The following is a 23,197-nucleotide window of genomic DNA, read 5'->3' as shown; positions in this document are numbered from 1 at the left end:
ACTGTGTTTGAGCCGCCCTGTGTTTGAGCTGCCCTGTGTTTGAGCTGCCCTGTGTTTGAGCTGCCCTGTGTTTGAGCCGCCCTGTGTTTGAGCCGCACTGTGTTTGATCCGCCCTGTGTTTGAGCTGCACCTGTGTTTGAGCTGCCCTGTGTTTGAGCTGCAGCGTGTCTGTCCTGTCTTACTGAGTTCAGTCATCTTGGCACAAGTGATTCCTTTTGGACGATCAAGCTGGTAAAGTATTTAAAGGCCTCTCTGCTCATTAGAGACTGCAGGAAGCACATATCTTTCTCTTTCTCTCTCTCCCTCTCTCTCTCTCTCTCTCTCTCTCCATGTCTCTCTCTCCATCTCGCTTTCTCTCTCTCCATTTCTCTCTCTCTGGTGCTGTACTCTGTTGGACTCATCTCTGAAGCTGTCCTATTGGATTTGTGGTTTTTGAACTGATTCAGTGTCTTATAATATTCTTCCTCGTTGTCATCTGTCAGCTCTAGTCTGTATGACCTAGTTTAGTTTGAGTGATAGTTGTTACTATTACAACTATACAACTTTGAATAAATGCAACTTTATTGTTTGACAACAATATCAATAACGAGATTTAAAAAATTATATAGTTAAAGTTCTGTTGGTGGGAGAGTGCTCAGGTGCTGTGTGTTACTTCAGGTGTGAATATGAATAATCTATCTATGTATTGTGTGTCTACCACAGAGGGGTTAGGAGAGATGGATGTAGATTCATATACAGATATTTCAGCTTGTTCTGCACTGTGACTCCTGACTTTAAAAGAAAGGCTTTGATTTGCCGGCTGCAGCAGTGGGTGGGCAATTCTCCTGGGAGCTAATTAGTTGAACATGGTGACTATGATTGTGAGGAGGGGTGGCTACTCCCTGGTCTCTAACACTGATCCTGGATCCGTTGTCTAAATCCGCTCTCTAATCTCAGCCGTTACATTAGCAGTGTCAAATCTGACCTGGGACCTGGAGCTGGTCATGTGCTCTGTAAGCATGGAAGGCCATCGTCTACACATGCCACCAGTGAGGCTTATTAACTTGGCCTGTATTTGTGGAAGTTTTGAAGGCTGTTGTGTGTTTCATGGTTTGCAGAGGAACTCTCAGCTCTCTTGTTAAAGTGGACTTGGAACCACAGCGGACTTCTCTGCACCGCTCCTCTCTGTCCGTGGTTAACTATGCCTGCGGACTGCGTCTCAGTGGACCTCTCTGCACAGCTCCTCTCTGTCCTTGGTTAATTATGCCTGCGGACTGCGCCTCAGGTTTTGACCTAGATTTCCCGCCGAGCTCCCTCTGAGTTGATGAAGGACCAGGAGCGTGGCCGTGATGTCACAGAGGAGGTGCTGGAAGCTTAAACGGGAGCCAATGACAGTTTGGCGTCCCTGAATTCCCCTGGAATCTTTCTGTGCCTATACAGAAGCAGCTTCAGAGCTGAAGCATGTCTGCACTGGGCCACAGTGAGAGAGTTCTGCGTCACCTTACTGGGAAAAATGGGCCCCGATTTCACTCACTGGGTGGTTCCGAAAACGGAACATGGCACCGGGCGTTCCTTTAACAGCTGACACTACAGGGGTTGTCAGAAACAGAGCAGTGTCTCTCTGTCCCGGCAAACTGTCGTAAGCTCATTTTATGTCTTGTATTTACGTTCTGTATTCATTTTATGAGCTGTATTCATTCCCTGCAGTGGTCTGAGAGCAGTGCAGCCCAGCGCTGCCTGTGTCTTGACTGCTGCTAAACTGGTCGGTCATTTGTGAATTTGTGACTTTCTTTGGTTTCAGTCTGGTCGATAGTCATTATAGTCATTAATGGAAAAAAATGGTTGCTTATGTGGTGTCCTGCCCCAAGCACAGGAATCTTTTATGCTGGTTGGGTTATTGATTAAGCTGAAAACTGACATGGAATGTGTGTGTTCCTAGCGCAGGACTGTGATACAGTGGACATGGGAAAACCTGTGGGTGGACATTGATGAATCACAGCAGTTTGATGCGTTATCCTCATCGATCCAAACTCTCGCACTGAGGGGCACATGAAAGAGCACATAATTATTTTGCCTGTCGGTGTATAGACACTCCTGATGTCTAACTAACCATCGCTAGAGATTTTACAAACATTAAAAAAGCCTGTGGGGAGATTAACACCCAGTCCCACACTTCTCTTTATCTTTAATCAGGCCAGACACCAATTCACTGCATTCACCCTACATCACAGACATTCACCCACATTCACCCAGTTCACATAACTCAATCCACATGACCCACATATACCCAAATTCATCTAATTCACATCAGCATAATCAAATAGCATAAATCCACATCCCCCTTTCTACCCACTTCATATCAAATTTGCCCAATTCACATTCACAGTAATTACAACAACGCTGGAGTATGAGACAGTTTTCAAACTAAACCACCTCCTCTCTCCTTTCTCCTCACACTGTCTCCCTTTTCTGCTTTCTGATGTTCTCTCTCTCTCTCTCTCTCTCTCTTTCTCTCTCTCTCTTTCTCTTTTTCGGTCTCTTTCTCTCTCTCTCTCTCTCTCTCTCTCTCGTTCTCTCTCTTTCTCTCTCTCTCTCTCTTTCGGTCTCTTTCTCTCTCTCTCTCTCTCTCTCTCTCGGTCTCTTTCTCTCTCTCTCTTTCTCTCGCTCTCTCTCTCTCTCTCTTTCTCTCTCTCTCTCTCTCTCAGTTACAGCACGGCGTATCAGTGTATTTATTACTCTCCGGCCCAGACAGCGAAGGCGAGAGAGATTCTGAGCACAGTGGCCCGGCTGCAGCCTCTCATCTCCAGTCTGGCCGACCAGCTGCTCCAGGCAGCCCAGCAGCGCTCCACCCACAGCCTGAGAGAGGCTCTCAAAACCCTGGCAGACAAGGTCAGGATCCCCCCTGCTCCACTGTGTTTTTGTTTCTTGTGTTCAACGCAGGAGTGCGACTGTAGCCTACTGTATGTGTGAAGGACTGCTGACTGCGTAATGTGTGTGTGTGTGTGTGTGTTAAAACAGTCTACCTAATAGCCTATATAAAACAATGTGTTTTGATGGTCATTTACGATGTGCCCACACGTGTAATCAGGGTAAACAGGCAAGCTGTGTGTATGTGTGTGAGCATGCGTGTGCATGTGTGTTTGTGTGTGTTTGCACATATGTGTTGGTGTGCATGCATGTGTGTGTGTGTGTGTGAATTGTGTCAAATCTTAAGCAATACTAGATATTTCTAAACAACCTCACTGAGAGCACCTACACACACCCACACTCAAAACACATGTGTTGTGTGTGATGTGTGTGTTGTGTGTGTTGTTTGATGTGTGTGTTGTGTGTGTTGTTTGATGTGTGTGTTGTGTGTTGTGTGTGATGTGTGTGTTGTGTGTGTTGTGTGTGTTGTGTGTTGTGTGTGATGCGTGTGGAAACCAGTGTGAGTGGACTGTACCACAGTACCTGAATGCTTCATTATTCTTCCTACACTAAGTCAGAGTGAACGCACCCACCACAGAGTTCGGATTTTCTGTCTTTTATCCCTGTAATTAATGAATTACATCTGCTGCTGTCAATCTGCAGTCTGCTGGGGAAGAGATTGTTGTTGCCAGGGCGATGCAGGACCCAATCAGATGCCTTAATTGGTCCATTTGCTGTGTCTCTCCTCTGGCACTAATTAGAACAATACGAGCGCACCAGAGCCAAGAGCCGGCCTCAATCACACATCTCAAACTGTTAGTGTGTGAGTGCTTGCGTTTGTGTATGTGTGTGTGTCTGTCCGTGTGTGTGTATGTGTGTGTGTCTGTCCGTGTGTGTGTGTGTCTGTGTGTGTGTGTAGCACTGCTCGTGGAGACCATTCTGCTCATGGTCCCTGTGTCATGTATTTAGAAGTTGCAGTCTGTTACATAGATGTAACCCTGGTTACCGCTGTTGCCGAGCAATATCCAGACACAAGCTACAGAGCCTCAGACTTGAAGATTTGACAGCTCCATGTTTTCAGCACAGGCCTGAAATAGATTTACATCTGTAACTGAAAACAGCTCTTTATCCCAGAGAGAATACTGATTAGGACTGGACTTTAAGACTGGGATGGGCCATTTAACACTGGTGTTTAAAGCATAAAAAAAACGATTCATTATGTCGTTAGCTCTGTCTGTCAAGTCAACATATCACTGCTTGGTTGTTACAATACACATGACACTATTCCATGACAGCAGGAAAGTTGATGTGTGAAAACATGACTAGCAGGAGAGTGATGAGTATCCGGGTGACACAGAGAGGAGAATAAAACCCCTCTAAACTGATATGTACAGAGGTAAGACAGCGAAGGGTTGAACCAGAGTGATGAGTATCCGGGTGACACAGAGAGGAGAATAAAACCCCTCTAAACTGATATGTACAGAGGTAAGACAGCGAAGGGTTGAACCAGAGTGATGAGTATCCGGGTGACACAGAGAGGAGAATAAAACCCCTCTAAACTGATATGTACAGAGGTAAGACAGCGAAGGGTTGAACCAGAGTGATGAGTATCCGGGTGACACAGAGAGGAGAATAAAACCCCTCTAAACTGATATGTACAGAGGTAAGACAGCGAAGGGTTGAACCAGAGGAAAACTGCTAGTGAGCATATGGGACGTCTGCCACAGATTATGTCTGAGAGATAAACACTCATTCTAATACAATGCACCTCTGCGTGCGTGTGCGTGTGTGTGTGTGTGTGTGTGTGTGTGTGTATCAGAGTGCAGTTCAGGCCGCATATTTCTGTCCGAACCCGACCCGAGCCTGAGAGCGCTGACAGGTATTCTGTTTTTTATGTCCAAACCCAACCCAAGCGTGATGCAGTTAATGTAAGCTGAAGCACTGAGTTTGGGTTACCCTGTCACGAAATTGTTACCATGGTTACAGCTTGCCTGTTTACCCTGATTACACATGTGTGGGCATGTTGTAAATGACCATCAAAACACATTGTTTTATATAGGCTATTAGGTAGACTGTTTTACACACACACACACACACACACACACACACACACACACACACACACATTACGCAGTCAGCAGTCCTTCACACATACAGTAGGCGACAGTCGCACTCCTGCGTTGAACACAAACACCTGTGGTTAGCTTCGTTATTATCTGCATTGATGACTAAATCGAAATGCCTCCATACCGGCGATTTCCCTTCGTGGTTTTCAGTAGTCCTACCCTTCAGTAGTCTTACCCTTCAGTAGTCTTACCCTTCAGTAGTTTCACACTTCAGTAGTCTTACCCTTCAGTAGTCTCACACTTCAGTAGTCTCACACTTCAGTAGTCTTACCCTTCAGTAGTCTTACCCTTCAGTAGTCTCACACTTCAGTAGTCTTACCCTTCAGTAGTCTTACCCTTCAGTAGTCTTATACTTCAGTAGTCTCACACTTCAGTAGTCTTACCCTTCAGTAGTCTCACACTTCAGTAGTCTTATACTTCAGTAGTCTCACACTTCAGTAGTCTTACCCTTCAGTAGTCTCACACTTCAGTAGTCTCACACTTCAGTAGTCTCACACTTCAGTAGTCTTACCCTTCAGTAGTCTCACACTTCAGTAGTCTTACAATTCAACAGTCTTACCCTTCAGTAGTCTTACCCTTCAGTAGTCTCACACTTCAGTAGTCTTACACTTCAGTAGTCTTACACTTCAGTAGTCTCACACTTCAACAGTCTTACCCTTCAGTAGTCTTACCCTTCAGTAGTCTTACCCTTCAGTAGTCTCACACTTCAGTAGTCTTACACTTCAGTAGTCTCACACTTCAGTAGTCTTACACTTCAGTAGTCTTACACTTCAGTAGTCTTACCCTTCAGTAGTCTTATACTTCAGTAGTCTCACACTTCAGTAGTCTTACCCTTCAGTAGTCTTACCCTTCAGTAGTCTCACACTTCAGTAGTCTCACACTTCAGTAGTCTTACCCTTCAGTAGTCTCACACTTCAGTAGTCTTACACTTCAACAGTCTTACCCTTCAGTAGTCTCACACTTCAGTAGTCTTACCCTTCAATAGTCTCACACTTCAACAGTCTTACCCTTCAGTAGTCTCACACTTCAGTAGTCTTACCCTTCAGTAGTCTCACACTTCAGTAGTCTTACACTTCAGTAGTCTCACACTTCAGTAGTCTTACACTTCAGTAGTCTCACACTTCAGTAGTCTCACACTTCAGTAGTCTTACCCTTCAGTAGTCTCACCCTTCAGTAGTCTCACACTTCAGTAGTCTCACCCTTCAGTAGTCTCACACTTCAGTAGTCTCACCCTTCAGTAGTCTTACCCTTCCCCGATGACAAATTTTGTTTGACGTCCTCCATCTTTAGCCTATGAATGTTTACCGCCTGATTTAGCCCATGTGGTGCGTTTTCACGTAAATAAACAAACCCCAGCACTGAACAGAGGGGAGCCCAACACAGACATTAGGTCCATCATTTTTATCTATTTTTACGCCATATTTTCGCTAAAAAGAACTTGAAGCACCATGTCAACTAGGCTAGTCTATCCTAATTAATAGTTCAAAAGTCAAATGTTTGCTGCCTAGTTATTGTTCGGCTGACATGATTGAACCCGACTCGAACCTGAACATCATTTCTACACTTTTGTCCGTACTCGGCCCAACCCATCGGGTCCTGATGGGTCCCACTGGGCTTGGGTTGGGTAGCCACCCTCTGGAGTGTGTGTGTGTGCGTGTGTGTGTGTGTGTGTGTGTGTGTGTGAAAACTGAAGCAGTCTTTCACGTTCAGACATATCAGTGGGGTTTAGCTTGCGGCATACGCTTCAGATTTACGCTTCAACTTTTTCCCAGTTTCCTCAGTTTAACTTGTAATCTCTTATAAGTCGTCTCTTACTCAGTGATTAGAGTTGGTCTCAGTGAGGCTGCTACTCATCTCCTCTGATACACCTTAAGCCTTTGGCAGTTACACTCACTCTCAGCCAAGACTGCAACCATGAATCCCAGATGTTACGCACCCCTGCACGGTGAGGACAGTTTCACAGCCAGGGTTGTGTGTTTCTGCATGTGTGTGTGGGAGGTGTGTGCAGATGTTACACACCCCTGCACTGTGAGAACAGACTTAACCAGAGCCAGCCGGCTGTGCACATGTAATGCACGTCTCCTGTATGCCTGTCTCTTCCTCCTCTCTCTCAGGTTGCAGGCAAATGTAGGTGGCCGCCTGGCTGTTCTGAAGGCTTGTGCGGCATGTGTGTAGCATTAGCGGGGGGCTGTGCCGCTGTAATGGAATAACAGAATAGCTTATTGTGATGCTAACGTAATTATTCTTCAGGTCCCTGATCCTCTTCTTGCTCACGCAGTACAACACAGCCAGTCAATCTGAGATCAAAGGCTTAGGCCTCACTCTCTCTCCCTCTGTCTCCCTCTGTCTCACTCTCTCTCACACTCCCTCTGTCTCACACACTCCTTCTGTCCCACTCTCTCTCACACACTCCTTCTGTCTCACACACTCCCTCTGTCCCACTCTCTCTCACACACTCCTTCTGTCTCACTCTCTCTCACACTCCCTCTGTCTCACTCTCTCTCACACACTCCTTCTGTCCCACTCTCTCTCACACTCCCTCTGTCCAACACACTCCCTCTGTCTCACTCTCTCTCTCACACTCCCTCTGTCTCACTCTCTCTCTCACACTCCCTCTGTCTCACTCTCTCTCACACACTCCCTCTGTCTCACTCTCTCTAACACACTCCTTCTGTCTCACTCTCTTTCACACACTCCCTCTGTCTCACACACTCCTGTCCCACTCTCTCTCACACACTCCCTCTGTCTCACTCTCTCTGTGTGTCTCTCTAGAGAGACAGGTCATCACAAAGTAATTGAATTGTTTTATTGTTGTTGTTGTTGTTGTTGTTGTTGTTTTGTTGTTATTGTCATGGCTAAAGCAGGGAGCTGATCTCACACTTCACTTGATTTGTGTCATCCTCTTTTTCATGCTCTTCTCTGCTCCCCATTCCTCTCTCTCTCTCTCTCTGTCCCTCGCTCTCTGTCTCTCTCTCTCTCTCTCTCTCTCTGTCCCTCGCTCTCTCTCGCTCTCTGTCTGTCTCTCTCTCTCTCTCTCTCTGTCCCTCGCTCTCTCTCGCTCTCTGTCTCGCTCTCTCTCTCTCTCTCTCTGTCTCTCTCTCTCTCTCTCTGTCTCTGTCCCTCACTCTCTCTCGCTCTCTGTCTCGCTCTCTCTGTCTCTCTCTCTCTCTCGGCGCTTTCGCACCGAACAGTTCTAGGGTCTAATTCGATAGGAACTAACCCCTGTGGAGCTTCCCCTAGAACTACATTCGTTCTAGGGCCTTTTTTCTGTTTGCTTTCGCACTGCCAGTAGGAACGCTGAAGTGACGTAAGCCGGCCGACGGTATAGCAGCTAAGAGCTGTTGTTTATGACTAACCAGGATAGCTGCACATTTTGAAGTACAAATTTAATGACTTTTAAGACCTTTTAAATACCTCCAAAAGGAAAAAAAGAACCATTACTGCGGCAAAAGAAATCGACAAACTAGACTACAGTATACACAATGAGTTTTATTGAATTTGAATGACAGAAATATTGATTGCACATTAGATAACCTATAACTGCCTTCTCATTAACGAAAATAAAACTGTATGGCGATAGACCCAGTCCAATGGATAAAATAATTTCCCAATGCATTTATGCATTTACCACCGCAGTAGCAGTGAATGACTCAGCGGTCATAGTACTTTTCGGGTGCTAGCATAGCGCTTGTGCCTGACCCTTGCTCGCAGCATTGTGGGGTTTTTTTTTCTCCTTTTTCCCCGCCGCAGCCCTCAAATCGTAAGTTGGATAAACACATTCTTATTTTAGGTTAAAATGCGGATCACAGCCACACAAGCGGACACACAAGCACCTACCGAAGCGGAGTGTACGCTACCTCTTCAATGTACAAATATACATTGGACGTTGCAAAATGGTCATTGTTGGGGGCTATAAAATACCGGTAAAATAAAACATAAAAACCATGTCTCCCCTCCTACAATTACAGACATTTTAAGACATTTTTAGACATGAATATCAAAAACTAAATGTAATACGTTCTAAGACTTTATAGTTTACACGGATCCTTAAAAATGGCGGTTGCAATCATCGTATACCTGCGTCTGGACCAATGGCTGTACACCTACGTCACAAGGTTCCTATTGCGCTGCGAAAGTACCTACCCTGAAGTAGGAGCTAAAAAAGCCCCTCAAAACAGTGTTCTAAGAACTATGATCGTTCTAAGTTCCTGAGGTGCGAACACGCGAAAAAGGGGGTACTTTCTCCAACAGTTCTAAGAACTATGGAAAAGTTCCTCCGGTGCGAAAGCGCCTTCTGTCTCTCTCTCTCTATTCTGAACTATATTTAATGAATCTTAGCAACACCAGTACTACTACTACTGCTACTGCTACCACTACTACTAATAATCATTCTGTCTCTCTCCCTCTCCCTGTGTCCCCGGGCAGACGGAGCAGCTGGTTCACTCTTTGAAGGAGGAACTGGTGAAGAATGCTCTCCTGGCGTTGCATGCGGCTCGGCCAGGTTATGTCAGCCCCAGTCAGACGCCCTCAGAACCACACCCCAACACCTCCACCTGCAACAGCCTCAACAGACCCCACACCCCACAAAAAGAGGAGGTGCCGCCCAAAGAGGAGGTGTTACCCAAAGAGGAGGTGGTACCCCCTCTTGATCGTCAGGAGTCTATACCTCAGCAGAGGGAATTTGATGAGGAGGATTGGGCAAGTTCTGTTTTTTTGGGTCCCCCTCTCTCTCTTTGTCTCTTTGTTTGTTTGTCTGTATTGACCAAAGACAGTATTGGTGATGCTGGTGTTGACTGAGATGGCATGGTTAATTAACACAGCTGTTTATGAATACGGGGCACCAGTCCTGACAGACAACCACACTCAGAAAAATGAGTTTTATAAATTTTATGAAGTTAAAGATATTTAAGGTTTGTAGAGTTGATATGATATGAGAGAACAATATCACACAAGTAAAATTTCTATGCAATCTTTAATGCAATGTTCAAAAACAGTTATTAAGGTGATAAGAACAGTAAACTAAAAGATAAGCAAATAGATGGGATTCTATCAAAACCAAGACACTTCAGATGAAATGAAGGAACACACCATGAAATGAGTAAAGGTAAACTGCAACATAATGAACAGACACAGAGCCATCCCTTATGATGTGAGGCCATAATGAACAGACTAGCACAGAGCCATCCCTTATGATGTGAGGTCATGATGGACAGACTAGCAGAGAGCCATCCCTTATGATGTGAGGTCATAATGAACAGACTAGCACAGAGCCATCCCTTATGATGTGAGGTCATAATGAACAGACTAGCACAGAGCCATCCCTTATGATGTGAGGTCATTGGACAGACCAGCACAGAGCCATCCCTTATGATGTGAGGTCATTGGACAGACTAGCAGAGAGCCATCCCTTATGATGTGAGGTCATTGGACAGACTAGCACAGAGCCATCCCTTATGATGTGAGGTCATAATGAACAGACTAGCACAGAGCCATCCCTTATGATGTGAGGTCATAATGAACAGACTAGCACAGAGCCATCCCTTATGATGTGAGGTCATAATGAACAGACTAGCACAGAGTCATCCCTTATGATGTGAGGTCATTGAACAGACTAGCAGAGAGCCATCCCTTATGATGTGAGGTCATAATGAACAGACTAGCACAGAGCCATCCCTTATGATGTGAGGTCATAATGAACAGACTAGCACAGAGCCATCCCTTATGATGTGAGGTCATAATGAACAGACTAGCACAGAGCCATCCCTTATGATGTGAGGTCATTGAACAGACTAGCACAGAGCCATCCCTTATGATGTGAGGTCATAATGAACAGACTAGCACAGAGCCATCCCTTATGATGTGAGGTCATTGGACAGACTAGCACAGAGCCATCCCTTATGATGTGAGGTCATTGGACAGACCAGCACAGAGCCATCCCTTATGATGTGAGGTCATTGGACAGACCAGCACAGAGCCATCCCTTATGATGTGAGGTCACTGGACAGACTAGCACAGAGCCTTCCCTTATGATGTGAGGTCATAATGAACAGACTAGCACAGAGCCATCCCTTATGATGTGAGGTCATTGGACAGACTAGCAGAGAGCCATCCCTTATGATGTGAGGTCATTGGACAGACTAGCACAGAGCCATCCCTTATGACGTGAGGTCATAATGAACAGACTAGCACAGAGCCATCCCTTATGATGTGAGGTCATAATGAACAGACTAGCACAGAGCCATCCCTTATGATGTGAGGTCATAATGAACAGACTAGCACAGAGCCATCCCTTATGATGTGAGGTCATTGGACAGACTAGCACAGAGCCATCCCTTATGATGTGAGGTCATAATGAACAGACTAGCACAGAGCCATCCCTTATGATGTGAGGTCATAATGAACAGACTAGCACAGAGCCATCCCTTATGATGTGAGGTCATAATGAACAGACTAGCACAGAGCCATCCCTTATGATGCGAGGTCATGGGAAGGCGTGGTGAAAACAATAACAAATCTCTGGGAAGTCAGCCCAGTCCAAGTTGTCCCAGTGAGTTTGATCTAATGATATCTGCCAGGGTAGAGTTATCAGTTGCGTCACACTTCTACCCGTGACCGGCAGGGGCAGCTCACGCTTTACCTGATGAAGGTCTGGTCTTTGCCCTCTTTGGCCGGGAGAAGATGATAATCATCTCCAACTCTGGAACTGAGATGTCAGAGATCGAAAATACGTGTTTGATTCAGGTTCCAAGGGTCATGAAGACTGAAGCTGTGGAAAATCCTCTCACTTGAGTTGGAACAGACTTCATAATGTGGCGTGTTATGGTGGTGTGTGTGGGTGGTGTGTGAGTCTGATGTCTGAGGGTGTTGTGTGTGGGTGGTGTGTGAGTCTGATGTCTGAGGGTGTTGTCTGTGGGTGGTGTGTGAGTCTGATGTCTGAGGGTGTTGTGTGTGGGTGGTGTGTGAGTCTGATGTCTGAGGGTGTTGTGTGTGGGTGGTGTGTGAGTCTGATGTCTGAGGGTGTTGTGTGTGGGTGGTGTGTGAGTCTGATGTCTGAGGGTGTTGTGTGTGGGTGGTGTCTGTGGGTGGTGTGTGAGTCTGATGTCTGAGGGTGGTGTCTGTGGGTGGTGTGTGAGTCTGATGTCTGAGGGTGTTGTGTGTGGGTGGTGTGTGAGTCTGATGTCTGAGGGTGTTGTGTGTGGGTGGTGTGTGAGTCTGATGTCTGAGGGTGTTGTGTGTGGGTGGTGTCTGAGTCTGATGTCTGAGGGTGTTGTGTGTGGGTGGTGTCTGAGGGTGGTGTGTGAGTCTGATGTCTGAGGGTGTTGTGTGTGGGTGGTGTGTGAGGGTGTTGTGTGTGGGTGGTGTCTGAGGGTGTTGTGTGTGGGTGATGTCTGAGGGTGTTGTGTGTGGGTGGTGTGTGAGTCTGATGTCTGAGGGTGTTGTGTGTGGGTGGTGTGTGAGTCTGATGTCTGAGGGTGTTGTGTGTGGGTGGTGTGTGAGTCTGATGTCTGAGGGTGTTGTGTGTGGGTGGTGTCTGAGGGTGTTGTGTGTGGGTGGTGTCTGAGGGTGGTGTGTGAGTCTGATGTCTGAGGGTGTTGTGTGTGGGTGATGTCTGAGGGTGTTGTGTGTGGGTGATGTCTGAGGGTGTTGTGTGTGGGTGGTGTGTGAGTCTGATGTCTGAGGGTGTTGTGTGTGGGTGGTGTGTGTGGGTGGTGTGTGAGTCTGATGTCTGAGGGTGTTGTGTGTGGGTGGTGTGTGAGTCTGATGTCTGAGGGTGTTGTGTGTGGGTGGTGTCTGAGTCTGATGTCTGAGGGTGTTGTGTGTGGGTGGTGTCTGAGGGTGTTGTGTGTGGGTGGTGTCTGAGGGTGTTGTGTGTGGGTGGTGTCTGAGGGTGTTGTGTGTGGGTGGTGTGTGAGTCTAATGTCTGAGGGTGTTGTGTGTGGGTGATGTCTGAGGGTGGTGTCTGTGGGTGGTGTGTGAGTCTGATGTCTGAGGGTGTTGTGTGTGGGTGGTGTCTGAGGGTGTTGTGTGTGGGTGGTGTGTGAGTCTAATGTCTGAGGGTGTTGTGTGTGGGTGATGTCTGAGGGTGGTGTCTGTGGGTGGTGTGTGAGTCTGATGTCTGAGGGTGTTGTGTGTGGGTGGTGTGTGAGTCTGATGTCTGAGGGTGTTGTGTGTGGGTGGTGTGTGAGTCTGATGTCTGAGGGTGTTGTGTGTGGGTGGTGTCTGAGGGTGTTGTGTGTGGGTGGTGTCTGAGGGTGGTGTGTGAGTCTGATGTCTGAGGGTGTTGTGTGTGGGTGATGTCTGAGGGTGTTGTGTGTGGGTGGTGTCTGAGGGTGTTGTGTGTGGGTGGTGTCTGAGGGTGTTGTGTGTGGGTGGTGTCTGAGGGTGTTGTGTGTGGGTGGTGTCTGTGGGTGGTGTGTGGGTGATGTCTGAGGGTGTTGTGTGTGGGTGGTGTCTGAGGGTGTTGTGTGTGGGTGGTGTCTGTGGGTGGTGTGTGGGTGATGTCTGAGGGTGTTGTGTGTGGGTGGTGTCTGAGGGTGTTGTGTGAGTCTGATGTCTGAGGGTGTTGTGTGTGGGTGGTGTGTGAGTCTGATGTCTGAGGGTGTTGTGTGTGGGTGGTGTGTGAGTCTGATGTCTGAGGGTGTTGTGTGAGTCTGATGTCTGAGGGTGTTGTGTGTGGGTGATGTCTGAGGGTGTTGTGTGTGGGTGGTGTCTGAGGGTGTTGTGTGTGGGTGGTGTCTGTGGGTGGTGTGTGATTCTGATGTCTGAGGGTGTTGTGTGTGGGTGGTGTCTGAGGGTGTTGTGTGTGGGTGATGTCTGAGGGTGTTGTGTGTGGGTGGTGTCTGTGGGTGGTGTGTGAGTCTGATGTCTGAGGGTGGTGTCTGTGGGTGGTGTGTGAGTCTGATGTCTGAGGGTGTTGTGTGTGGGTGGTGTGTGAGTCTGATGTCTGAGGGTGTTGTGTGTGGGTGGTGTCTGTGGGTGGTGTGTGAGTCTGATGTCTGAGGGTGTTGTGTGTGGGTGGTGTCTGTGGGTGGTGTGTGAGTCTGATGTCTGAGGGTGTTGTGTGTGGGTGGTGTGTGAGTCTGATGTCTGAGGGTGTTGTGTGTGGGTGGTGTGTGAGTCTGATGTCTGAGGGTGGTGTCTGTGGGTGGTGTGTGAGTCTGATGTCTGAGGGTGTTGTGTGTGGGTGGTGTGTGAGTCTGATGTCTGAGGGTGTTGTGTGTGGGTGGTGTCTGAGTCTGATGTCTGAGGGTGTTGTGTGTGGGTGGTGTCTGAGGGTGTTGTGTGTGGGTGATGTCTGAGGGTGGTGTCTGTGGGTGGTGTGTGAGTCTGATGTCTGAGGGTGTTGTGTGTGGGTGGTGTGTGAGTCTGATGTCTGAGGGTGTTGTGTGTGGGTGGTGTGTGAGTCTGATGTCTGAGGGTGTTGTGTGTGGGTGGTGTCTGAGGGTGTTGTGTGTGGGTGGTGTCTGAGGGTGGTGTGTGAGTCTGATGTCTGAGGGTGTTGTGTGTGGGTGGTGTCTGAGGGTGTTGTGTGTGGGTGGTGTCTGAGGGTGTTGTGTGTGGGTGATGTCTGAGGGTGGTGTCTGTGGGTGGTGTGTGAGTCTGATGTCTGAGGGTGTTGTGTGTGGGTGGTGTCTGAGGGTGTTGTGTGTGGGTGGTGTCTGAGGGTGTTGTGTGTGGGTGATGTCTGAGGGTGTTGTGTGTGGGTGGTGTCTGAGGGTGTTGTGTGTGGGTGGTGTCTGAGGGTGGTGTGTGAGTCTGATGTCTGAGGGTGTTGTGTGTGGGTGGTGTCTGAGGGTGTTGTGTGTGGGTGATGTCTGAGGGTGTTGTGTGTGGGTGGTGTCTGTGGGTGGTGTGTGAGTCTGATGTCTGAGGGTGGTGTCTGTGGGTGGTGTGTGAGTCTGATGTCTGAGGGTGTTGTGTGTGGGTGGTGTGTGAGTCTGATGTCTGAGGGTGTTGTGTGTGGGTGGTGTCTGAGGGTGTTGTCTGAGGGTGGTGTCTGTGGGTGGTGTGTGTGGGTGGTGTCTGTGGGTGGTGTGTGAGTCTGATGTCTGAGGGTGTTGTGTGTGGGTGGTGTCTGAGGGTGTTGTGTGTGGGTGGTGTCTGAGGGTGTTGTGTGTGGGTGATGTCTGAGGGTGGTGTCTGTGGGTGGTGTGTGAGTCTGATGTCTGAGGGTGTTGTGTGTGGGTGGTGTGTGAGTCTGATGTCTGAGGGTGTTGTGTGTGGGTGGTGTGTGAGTCTGATGTCTGAGGGTGTTGTGTGTGGGTGGTGTCTGAGGGTGTTGTGTGTGGGTGGTGTCTGAGGGTGGTGTGTGAGTCTGATGTCTGAGGGTGTTGTGTGTGGGTGGTGTCTGAGGGTGTTGTGTGTGGGTGATGTCTGAGGGTGTTGTGTGTGGGTGGTGTCTGTGGGTGGTGTGTGAGTCTGATGTCTGAGGGTGGTGTCTGTGGGTGGTGTGTGAGTCTGATGTCTGAGGGTGTTGTGTGTGGGTGGTGTGTGAGTCTGATGTCTGAGGGTGTTGTGTGTGGGTGGTGTCTGTGGGTGGTGTGTGAGTCTGATGTCTGAGGGTGTTGTGTGTGGGTGGTGTCTGAGGGTGTTGTGTGTGGGTGATGTCTGAGGGTGTTGTGTGTGGGTGGTGTCTGTGGGTGGTGTGTGAGTCTGATGTCTGAGGGTGGTGTCTGTGGGTGGTGTGTGAGTCTGATGTCTGAGGGTGTTGTGTGTGGGTGGTGTGTGAGTCTGATGTCTGAGGGTGTTGTGTGTGGGTGGTGTCTGAGGGTGTTGTGTGTGGGTGGTGTCTGTGGGTGGTGTGTGTGGGTGGTGTCTGTGGGTGGTGTGTGAGTCTGATGTCTGAGGGTGTTGTGTGTGGGTGGTGTCTGAGGGTGTTGTGTGTGGGTGGTGTCTGAGGGTGTTGTGTGTGGGTGATGTCTGAGGGTGGTGTCTGTGGGTGGTGTGTGAGTCTGATGTCTGAGGGTGTTGTGTGTGGGTGGTGTGTGAGTCTGATGTCTGAGGGTGTTGTGTGTGGGTGGTGTCTGAGGGTGTTGTGTGTGGGTGGTGTCTGAGGGTGGTGTGTGAGTCTGATGTCTGAGGGTGTTGTGTGTGGGTGGTGTCTGAGGGTGTTGTGTGTGGGTGGTGTGTGAGTCTGATGTCTGAGGGTGTTGTGTGTGGGTGGTGTGTGAGTCTGATGTCTGAGGGTGTTGTGTGTGGGTGGTGTGTGAGTCTGATGTCTGAGGGTGTTGTGTGTGGGTGGTGTGTGAGTCTGATGTCTGAGGGTGTTGTGTGTGGGTGGTGTCTGAGGGTGTTGTGTGTGGGTGGTGTCTGAGGGTGGTGTGTGAGTCTGATGTCTGAGGGTGTTGTGTGTGGGTGGTGTGTGAGTCTGATGTCTGAGGGTGTTGTGTGTGGGTGGTGTGTGAGTCTGATGTCTGAGGGTGTTGTGTGTGGGTGGTGTGTGAGTCTGATGTCTGAGGGTGTTGTGTGTGGGTGGTGTCTGAGGGTGTTGTGTGTGGGTGATGTCTGAGGGTGTTGTGTGTGGGTGATGTCTGAGGGTGTTGTGTGTGGGTGATGTCTGAGGGTGTTGTGTGTGGGTGGTGTGTGAGTCTGATGTCTGAGGGTGTTGTCTGTGGGTGGTGTGTGATTCTGATGTCTGAGGGTGTTGTGTGTGGGTGGTGTCTGAGGGTGTTGTGTGTGGGTGATGTCTGAGGGTGTTGTGTGTGGGTGGTGTGTGAGTCTGATGTCTGAGGGTGTTGTGTGTGGGTGGTGTGTGAGTCTGATGTCTGAGGGTGTTGTGTGTGGGTGGTGTGTGAGTCTGATGTCTGAGGGTGTTGTGTGTGGGTGGTGTGTGAGTCTGATGTCTGAGGGTGTTGTGTGTGGGTGGTGTCTGAGGGTGTTGTGTGTGGGTGGTGTGTGAGTCTGATGTCTGAGGGTGTTGTGTGTGGGTGGTGTGTGAGTCTGATGTCTGAGGGTGTTGTGTGTGGGTGGTGTGTGAGTCTGATGTCTGAGGGTGTTGTGTGTGGGTGGTGTGTGAGTCTAATGTCTGAGGGTGTTGTGTGTGGGTGGTGTCTGTGGGTGGTGTCTGTGGGTGGTGTGTGGGTGGTGTCTGAGGGTGGTGTCTGTGGGTGGTGTGTGAGTCTGATGTCTGAGGGTGTTGTGTGTGGGTGGTGTGTGAGTCTGATGTCTGAGGGTGTTGTGTGTGGGTGGTGTGTGAGTCTGATGTCTGAGGGTGTTGTGTGTGGGTGGTGTGTGAGTCTGATGTCTGAGGGTGTTGTGTGTGGGTGGTGTCTGAGGGTGTTGTGTGTGGGTGGTGTCTGTGGGTGGTGTGTGAGTCTGATGTCTGAGGGTGTTGTGTGTGGGTGGTGTGTGAGTCTGATGTCTGAGGGTGTTGTGTGTGGGTGGTGTGTGAGTCTGATGTCTGAGGGTGTTGTGTGTGGGTGGTGTGTGAGTCTGATGTCTGAGGGTGTTGTGTGTGGGTGGTGTCTGAGGGTGTTGTGTGTGGGTGGTGTCTGAGGGTGTTGTGTGTGGGTGGTGTCTGTGGGTGGTGTGTGAGTCTAATGTCTGAGGGTGTTGTGTGTGGGTGATGTCTGAGGGTGGTGTCTGTGGGTGGTGTGTGAGTCTGATGTCTGAGGGTGTTGTGTGTGGGTGGTGTGTGAGTCTGATGTCTGAGGGTGTTGTGTGTGGGTGGTGTCTGAGGGTGTTGTGTGTGGGTGGTGTCTGAGGGTGTTGTGTGTGGGTGGTGTCTGTGGGTGGTGTGTGAGTCTAATGTCTGAGGGTGTTGTGTGTGGGTGGTGTCTGAGGGTGTTGTGTGTGGGTGGTGTCTGTGGGTGGTGTGTGAGTCTGATGTCTGAGGGTGTTGTGTGTGGGTGGTGTCTGAGGGTGTTGTGTGTGGGTGGTGTCTGAGGGTGTTGTGTGAGGGTAGTGTCTGAGGGTGTTGTGTGTGGGTGGTGTCTGTGGGTGGTGTGTGAGTCTGATGTCTGAGGGTGTTGTGTGTGGGTGGTGTCTGAGGGTGTTGTGTGTGGGTGGTGTCTGAGGGTGGTGCAGGATCAGATGCTTTGGTGTGGGAGCCCACAAGGCTCAGCCTGGGCATAGTTGTTAACTGGATGGACATGTGACCATGTCTGTGTAAATTCTGCAACATACACAAATAAATTGCTGTGAATCATCTTTTATCCAAGTAGAACAGGGAGTATTGATTGGCCATCCAGGCTACCTGGGTCTTAGTGATTGGTTATCCATGTCTGATGTGCTTTGGTGGCAACACCCCCTCCTTCCATATCATCCATATTTGGGGAAAGTGGACAGATGATCCCTCTGTGACTTCCCATGCTTTTGGGATTGACCCTGTCTTGGCAGTACTAAGGGGCCCTTTACCAGTAAGACAGCAGACCAACGCCATGCTTATCTCAGTTACAGATGGTGGATGCCGATTCAGCGTCTGGCTGTTGTGAGATTGCCCTTCACTTTTTTACACTGGGACCATAGGTTTCCTCTCACTGGTCCGTGCCTTTGAAGACAGTCTGTCCCATAGAACTACTGGCCCAATTTGTCAAGCCAGGCTTTTGTGCTGAGCTTTTGTTTGTTGATAGTTTTCAGGACAATTGTGAAGTTTCCACAAAGGACTGGCGCCAGCATGATGGGGGAGGCAGTGCCAGGTCTCTCCGTTTTATCTGAAATGAACAGGATGAAACAAAAGACCTCTGGGAACTTACTACTTTCAGACTTGCAACATGTTGACAAGAGTGTAGCCGCCTCAGTCCCTCAGACTGCCCCCTGCTCTCTCCCAGAGAAAACACGGAACTTTTACAACAACGTCCATGGGCTTTGTGAATGTAACATAGAAAGTGTACCATGGGCTTTGTGAATGTAGCATAGAAAGTGTAACATGGGCTTTGTGAATGTAGCATAGAAAGTGTACCATGGGCTTTGTGAATGTAACATAGAAAGTGTAACATGGGCTTTGTGAATGTAACAGGGAGGGTCAGTGTTTCTCACCGTAACTTTAGAGTATAGCCTTGCTTTCAGCCACCTGTGTTCTAGCCAATCCCATCAGGGATAACGTGGTTACAAGACAAAGTTTGTTTCCAGGTGACAAATTGCCTGAAAGGCCCCTAGAGGCAAAGATGGAACAATGGTAATGTGGTTATGATCATCTGAATGTAGCTGTCGTGATGGTGTTTTGCATTGTCATGCCTGTTTAAAAGTGTTTAACAGTGTTTATCAGTGTTTAACCTGTTTAACAGTGTTCCCCAGTGTTTAACCTGGTTAACTAACAGAAGGTGCTGTGATGCTTTCTCCTCTTAAGGTTTTCAGAGGAAAGGTTAATCCACAGACTACTACAGACTTTTGCAGGTTTTAGTCACTGTGCAGAGGCTCTGCAGAAGACTAGCAGGACTGTAATGCTTGTTTTGGTTTTTCTAGGACAGGGTATGGGCAGGTATCGCCAAAAGTCTGAACTGTGTCATCGCCATGGTGGACAAGGTGGTGGAGCAAGACAATAACAACCAGGAGTCAGTGCCGGAGCATGCTCTTGCTGATGTCATCACCTCTCACAACCCGGGTAGTCAACCTCGCACTTCTTACTCAAACGTTTCTCTCTTTTCCTGTCATGTTTACTCAAACTAAAGCTACAGGAGCATTCAGCCATGTTACTCATGACACTTTCCCATTCCTTCTGTTAACTGTACAACAAAGGATTTAGTCTGTTTTATTTCAGTTCTCAGCTCACATTACCATATGACTGTGTATCACTCTCACAGTTACTGTAGAAATTACCATATGACTGTGTCTGTATCACTGTCAGAGTTACTGTAGGTATTACCATATGACTGTGTCTGTATCACTGTCAGAGTTGCTGTAGGTATTACCATATGACTGTGTCTGTATCACTCTCACAGTTACTGTAGGTATTACCATATGACTGTGTCTGTATCACTCTCACAGTTACTGTAGGTATTACCATATGACTGTGTCCGTATCACTCTCACAGTTACTGTAGGTATTACCATATGACTGTGTCCGTATCACTCTCACAGTTACTGTAGGTATTACCATATGACTGTGTCTGTATCACTCTCACAGTTACTGTAGGTATTACCATATGACTGTGTCTGTATCACTGTCAGAGTTACTGTAGGTATTACCATATGACTGTGTCTGTATCACTCTCACAGTTACTGTAGGGGTTACCATATGACTGTGTCTGTATCACTCTCACAGTTACTGTAGGTATTACCATATGACTGTGTCTGTATCACTGTCAGAGTTACTGTAGGTATTACCATATGACTGTGTCTGTATCACTCTCACAGTTACTGTAGGGGTTACCATATGACTGTGTCTGTATCACTGTCAGAGTTACTGTAGGTATTACCATATGACTGTGTCCGTATCACTCTCACAGTTACTGTAGGTATTACCATATGACTGTGTCTGTATCACTCTCACAGTTACTGTAGAAATTACCATATGACTGTGTCTGTATCACTGTCAGAGTTACTGTAGGTATTACCATATGACTGTGTCTGTATCACTCTCACAGTTACTGTAGGTATTACCATATGACTGTGTCCGTATCACTCTCACAGTTACTGTAGGTATTACCATATGACTGTGTCTGTATCACTCTCACAGTTACTGTAGAAATTACCATATGACTGTGTCTGTATCACTGTCAGAGTTACTGTAGGTATTACCGTATGACGGTAATCCTCCTCAGTAGACCTCCCCCTGTTTAAGCATACAGAAGTCTCACTCAGGGCAGAAAATGACACATTTGCACATTTATCAGGATGTGCATTCATCAAGTATCCTCAAGGGGAGACATTAACCCCCCCAGCAGGTGGTCTGAAAAACACAGACATTTCATCCCAGTGACAGCATAGCAAGCATGCACTGCAGCAGTGGGGCTGCCATAAGAGAGAGGTTTTATCAGCGCTGACACGTGCACTGCAGCAGTGGGGTATAATGTAATACACAGGTCTGGGCTGCTGACATTAGCTGTCATCAGAGAGGAGGGAGAAGTGGGGGTTTTACTGTGAAGGTTTTGATTGAACCATCACACACTTCGAGACCTCACAAACATGTCTCTTACATTACATGTACAATGCTGCCCCCTATAGGCCGGTTTCACCCACTTTCACTCCACAGGGTGTGCTAAGGTTTCTTTCTCATCACCTCAGCCTCTCAGCTTAAGAACTAGTGCTTATTATCTGTCAGGTGAGGACAGAAATGTCTTGGTGTAGCAGGTGAGCTGTGTTGTCTGACTTCACAACAGTAAATTCTTCAGAACTTCCCATGCTATAAGAGTTTAAAACCTGGCAAGTTTTTTTTTCTGTTCTTCTATGCATGGTCTCACTCTCTCTCTCTCTCTCTCTCTCTCTCTCTCTCTCTCTCTCTCTCAGCGGGGGATTGGCGTGAGCAGCTCTGCCCCCTGGTGGTGGACCTGAAGCAGTGCGTTGCAGAAGTGGCAGAGCGTGCCTGCAGCTCCATGACTTTTGTTTTGCTGCAGGAGGCTGCATGCAGCAGCCCACAGGGTCACCTCCTCCAACAGAGACGAGACACCGTCTTCAGTCAGGCAGTAGGTCACCAGGTTCCTCACCAAGACCCCGCTATAGGAGAGGAAAATGAAGGAGAAGGCAGTGATAATATGGTGGAATAGGGGTGTCAGTCAAAAGCTTTGACTCTCGGTACAGTAACCATTCCTATGACAGACTCAGGACCTTTTCTGTCTCACTATCTTCTAATTCCAGCCTCTGCTCTCAGGCCCACCAGCGTAGCCTAAGAAAAGGACATGATAGAGGGAGAACAAGGATTAATCCAAACACTGAAATGTGTGTATGGCGGCATGGTGGCACAGTGGGTGGTGCTGTCACCTCACAGCAAGAAGGTCCTGTGTTTGCATGTTCTCCCTGTGTCTGGGAGCTCTGGCTTCTTCCCACAGTCCAAAGACTGTAAGTCAGGTGAATTGGAGATACTAAATTGCCCCTAGGTGTGAATGCATCTGTGTGTCTGCGACCTGTCCAGGGTGTTTACCCGCCTTATGCACAACGAGCACTGAGATAGGCTCAAGCGCCCCCTGTGACCCTGATTAGGATAAGAAGCGGCTTAGAAAATGAATGATTGAAATGCGTGTTTTCCAGTCTCAGTTTATTTGACGTGGATCTGAGATTCAGGATGGAGAGAGAAACGGTCTGACCCAAAGGCTTCCTCTGTCTGTGGTCTGTCTCGGCCTCCGCTAGCCTCAAGCATCCAAACAAACAGCCTTAAATTGCATTTCGTACTTTGAGTGACAGCTTTAGGATCAAATTCCTGACAAGCTAACAGAATAAGACCTTCAGTGTGACAGCATGGCAGGGAAATGGGTGGGTTTGTTCAAACATTCATCTGTTTGGCTCTGCACCTGAGGAACTGGGAAAACATAATACCTACAGCTGCACAGCCCCTTCAGGACAGGGTAGAAACTGCTGTTCTGAATGTAGGACAGGGCAGAAACTGCTGTTCTGAATGTACTGCATGATTTTTATTCCAACATAAGGACTTTTGTGCCTCAGGTCACACTGATTTCATCACTTAGGAACTTTCATACAGTATGTTACCAAGCTGGTGCAGCTCCTCATTCACTATTAGGATTTTTCCTTACATCACTGTGTGTGTGTGTGTGTGTGTGTGCATATGTGTGCATGTGTGTATGTGTCTGTGTGTGTGTATGCGTGTGTGCATGTGTGTGTATGTGTCTGTGTGTGTGTATGCGTGTGTGCATGTGTGTGTGTCTGTGTGTGTGTGTGTGTTTGCAGCTCGCCGCGCTGGTCTGTGGATTTGTCCTGCGGTTGTATGCTGGGATTGAAGATGAGGGTTTCCTAAGGCAGCTGCACATGGTGGGAGTCGTCGCACAGTTTGAAAGCCTTCTCAGCACCTACAGTGAGTGTACCATTCTAAACTGCATGTGTACATATTACATTTGTGTACCTCTATGTGTGTGTGTGTGTGTGTGTGTGGTAGGAAGTGAAGTGGAGATGTGTTCAATGACTGGACATTTCTTGGAAATGTGTTTGGGTCCTGTGTTATAAGCGTGGACCTGCTCCCCTCAGTTTTGTGACTGTAGAGCTGTTAACCTCGTCAGAGGAGCATCAGCCCTCAGCTCATACCCCATTCTGTCAGTCAGTCAGGGACTGTGGACCACCCTCTGTTTTCCTGGCTTTCAG

General features: G+C 48.2%; 1 protein-coding gene across 1 annotated transcript in view; it reads left to right on the top strand.

Moving 5' to 3' along the window:
- Positions 1-23,197, top strand: part of inpp4b (inositol polyphosphate-4-phosphatase type II B) — a 174,279-nt gene that overhangs the window by 127,392 nt on the left and 23,690 nt on the right. The window contains exons 13-17 of the mRNA XM_030788238.1: positions 2,685-2,868; positions 9,438-9,710; positions 19,416-19,554; positions 21,398-21,573; positions 22,790-22,913. Coding sequence (XP_030644098.1) covers positions 2,685-2,868; positions 9,438-9,710; positions 19,416-19,554; positions 21,398-21,573; positions 22,790-22,913 — 896 coding nt within the window. The remainder of the gene's footprint in view (positions 1-2,684; positions 2,869-9,437; positions 9,711-19,415; positions 19,555-21,397; positions 21,574-22,789; positions 22,914-23,197) is intronic.

The sequence above is a fragment of the Chanos chanos genome, chromosome 11, assembly GCF_902362185.1.
Source record: "Chanos chanos chromosome 11, fChaCha1.1, whole genome shotgun sequence".
Classification (NCBI taxonomy): Eukaryota; Metazoa; Chordata; class Actinopteri; order Gonorynchiformes; family Chanidae; genus Chanos; species Chanos chanos.
The sequence above is the reverse complement of the archived record's forward strand: the minus strand, read 5'-3'. Positions and strand labels throughout refer to the sequence as shown.